This window comes from Symphodus melops (assembly GCF_947650265.1).
Source record: "Symphodus melops genome assembly, contig: scaffold_319, whole genome shotgun sequence".
In the NCBI taxonomy this organism is placed as follows: Eukaryota; Metazoa; Chordata; class Actinopteri; order Labriformes; family Labridae; genus Symphodus; species Symphodus melops.
In genome coordinates, this window is record NW_027636439.1 from 1 (window position 1) to 2,304 (window position 2,304).

At 49.8% G+C, this 2,304-nt stretch overlaps 1 protein-coding gene across 1 annotated transcript; it reads left to right on the forward strand.

Moving 5' to 3' along the window:
* Window positions 1-908: 908 nt before the first annotated feature.
* On the forward strand, window positions 909-2,077 carry LOC306819526 (inositol 1,4,5-trisphosphate-gated calcium channel ITPR3-like; the record flags this gene model as incomplete). Its single annotated transcript, XM_079373341.1, has 4 exons — window positions 909-1,074; window positions 1,164-1,324; window positions 1,400-1,561; window positions 1,674-2,077. Coding segments are annotated over 4 exons (606 nt in total), but the record flags the coding sequence as incomplete, so codon positions are not given.
* Window positions 2,078-2,304: the final 227 nt, after the last annotated feature.

Below are 2,304 nucleotides of genomic sequence, written 5' to 3' on the forward strand. Positions count from 1 at the left end.
AAACACTTCACAGCTGCAGTTCCTCCAGTGTCCACTAGAGTCTGTCTCCTGCAGTGAGTCAGTCTCCATAGAGCTCTATGTTAAAATGTCCAACTTTACAGCTGCAGTTCCTCCAGTGTCCACTAGAGTCTGTCTCCTGCAGTGAGTCAGTCTCCATAGAGCTCTATGTTAAAATGTCCAACTTTACAGCTGCAGTTCCTCCAGTGTCCACTAGAGTCTGTCTCCTGCAGTGAGTCAGTCTCCATAGAGCTCTATGTTAAAATGTCCAACTTTACAGCTGCAGTTCCTCCAGTGTCCACTAGAGTCTGTCTCCTGCAGTGAGTCAGTCTCCATAGAGCTCTATGTTAAAATGTCCAACTTTACAGCTGCAGTTCCTCCAGTGTCCACTAGAGTCTGTCTCCTGCAGTGAGTCAGTCTCCATAGAGCTCTATGTTAAAATGTCCAACTTTACAGCTGCAGTTCCTCCAGTGTCCACTAGAGTCTGTCTCCTGCAGTGAGTCAGTCTCCATAGAGCTCTATGTTAAAATGTCCAACTTTACAGCTGCAGTTCCTCCAGTGTCCACTAGAGTCTGTCTCCTGCAGTGAGTCAGTCTCCATAGAGCTCTATGTTAAAATGTCCAACTTTACAGCTGCAGTTCCTCCAGTGTCCACTAGAGTCTGTCTCCTGCAGTGAGCCAGTCTCCATAGAGCTCTATGTTAAAATGTCCAACTTTACAGCTGCAGTTCCTCCAGTGTCCACTAGAGTCTGTCTCCTGCAGTGAGTCAGTCTCCATAAGTAACATTTTAACCTTTCAACTAACTGTTAAAGGCTAAAGATACTTAATTAAAGCTACTTTACTTACTTGTGTGTGTGTGTGTGTGTGTGTGTGTGTGTGTGTGTGTGTGTGTGTGTGTGTGTGTGTGTGCAGGAGCCCTTGTTTGCAGCCAGGGTGGTGTATGATCTGCTGTTCTACTTCATCGTCATCATCATCGTCCTCAACCTGATCTTCGGCGTCATCATCGACACGTTTGCCGACCTGAGGAGCGAGAAGCAGAAGAAGGAGGAGATCCTGAAGACCACCTGTTTCATCTGTGGTGAGTAGAAACATACCTGTGTCACTGACCAATCAGAGAGCTCCCAGCACAGTCACATGGCAGGGCTCAGATGTGATGTGTCGGTGCAGGTTTGGAGAGGGACAAGTTTGACAATAAGACGGTGTCGTTCGAGGAGCACATCAAACTGGAGCACAACATCTGGAACTACCTGTACTTCATCGTCCTGGTGAGAGAGAAGAACAAGACGGACTACACGGGACCCGAGAGCTACGTGGCACACATGATCAAAGTAAAACCCCGCCCACATCTGGCATCTAAACCACCACGAGGCTGAGGTTTGAAAAGGTGCTGTCCTCTGTTTCAGAACAACAACCTGGACTGGTTTCCACGGATGCAGGCCATGTCTCTGGTGATCACCGACGGAGACGGAGAGCAGAACGAGATGAGGATGTTACAGGACAAACTGTCGTCCACCATGAAGGTGGTGACCACTCTGACCACGCAGCTGACGGAGCTCAAAGAGCAGGTATGGTTTAAACAACACATGATCACACGCCGACACGTTCACCACGTCTGAACAAGCACAACAAACACCCTTATTTTGAAAAGTGACGACTTCCTGTGCTTTGTTCCTGCAGATGACGGAGCAGAGGAAGCGGAGACAGAGGATGGGATTTGTGGACGTGCAGGCCGGAGCCAGCGCGGCGCTGCCCCCTAGTGCTGCAGGAGGGAACCACCAGATGTACAAGAGCTAGAGAGCGAGCGCTGAGGCGAGGACTAAAGACGTCAGCGGCACAGGAGGGACAAACACTAGAACACCTTTATTAAAGAAGCACAAGAAGCACAACATCCTGTTTTCACTTCGTGTGGATGATGCAGAGTGACATCATCATGTTCACCATGTTCAGCTCTCCTTCAAGCTAACACGAGCAGCTACCTGATCCAGACTTTCTGCTTCTAGAGACGAGCGTTCACCTTCATCACACAAGTGATTTTCACTTCCTGCGCTCGAACCACAGCGAGCCCTGCGCTCCGTCTCCGGCGCTCTTTCCCACAACGAATCAACACGTTCAACTTCCTTTGTGATGGAAATGCTTTTAAACATAAAGAAACACAAAGAGAGTAAACCAGGCGGAGGACCCGACCTGCTGACCTGCTCACCTGCTGACCTGCTGACCTGCTGACCTGCTCACCTGCTGACCTGCTCACCTGCTGACCTGCTGACCTGCTGACCTGCTCACCTGCTGACCTGCTCACCTGCTCACCTGC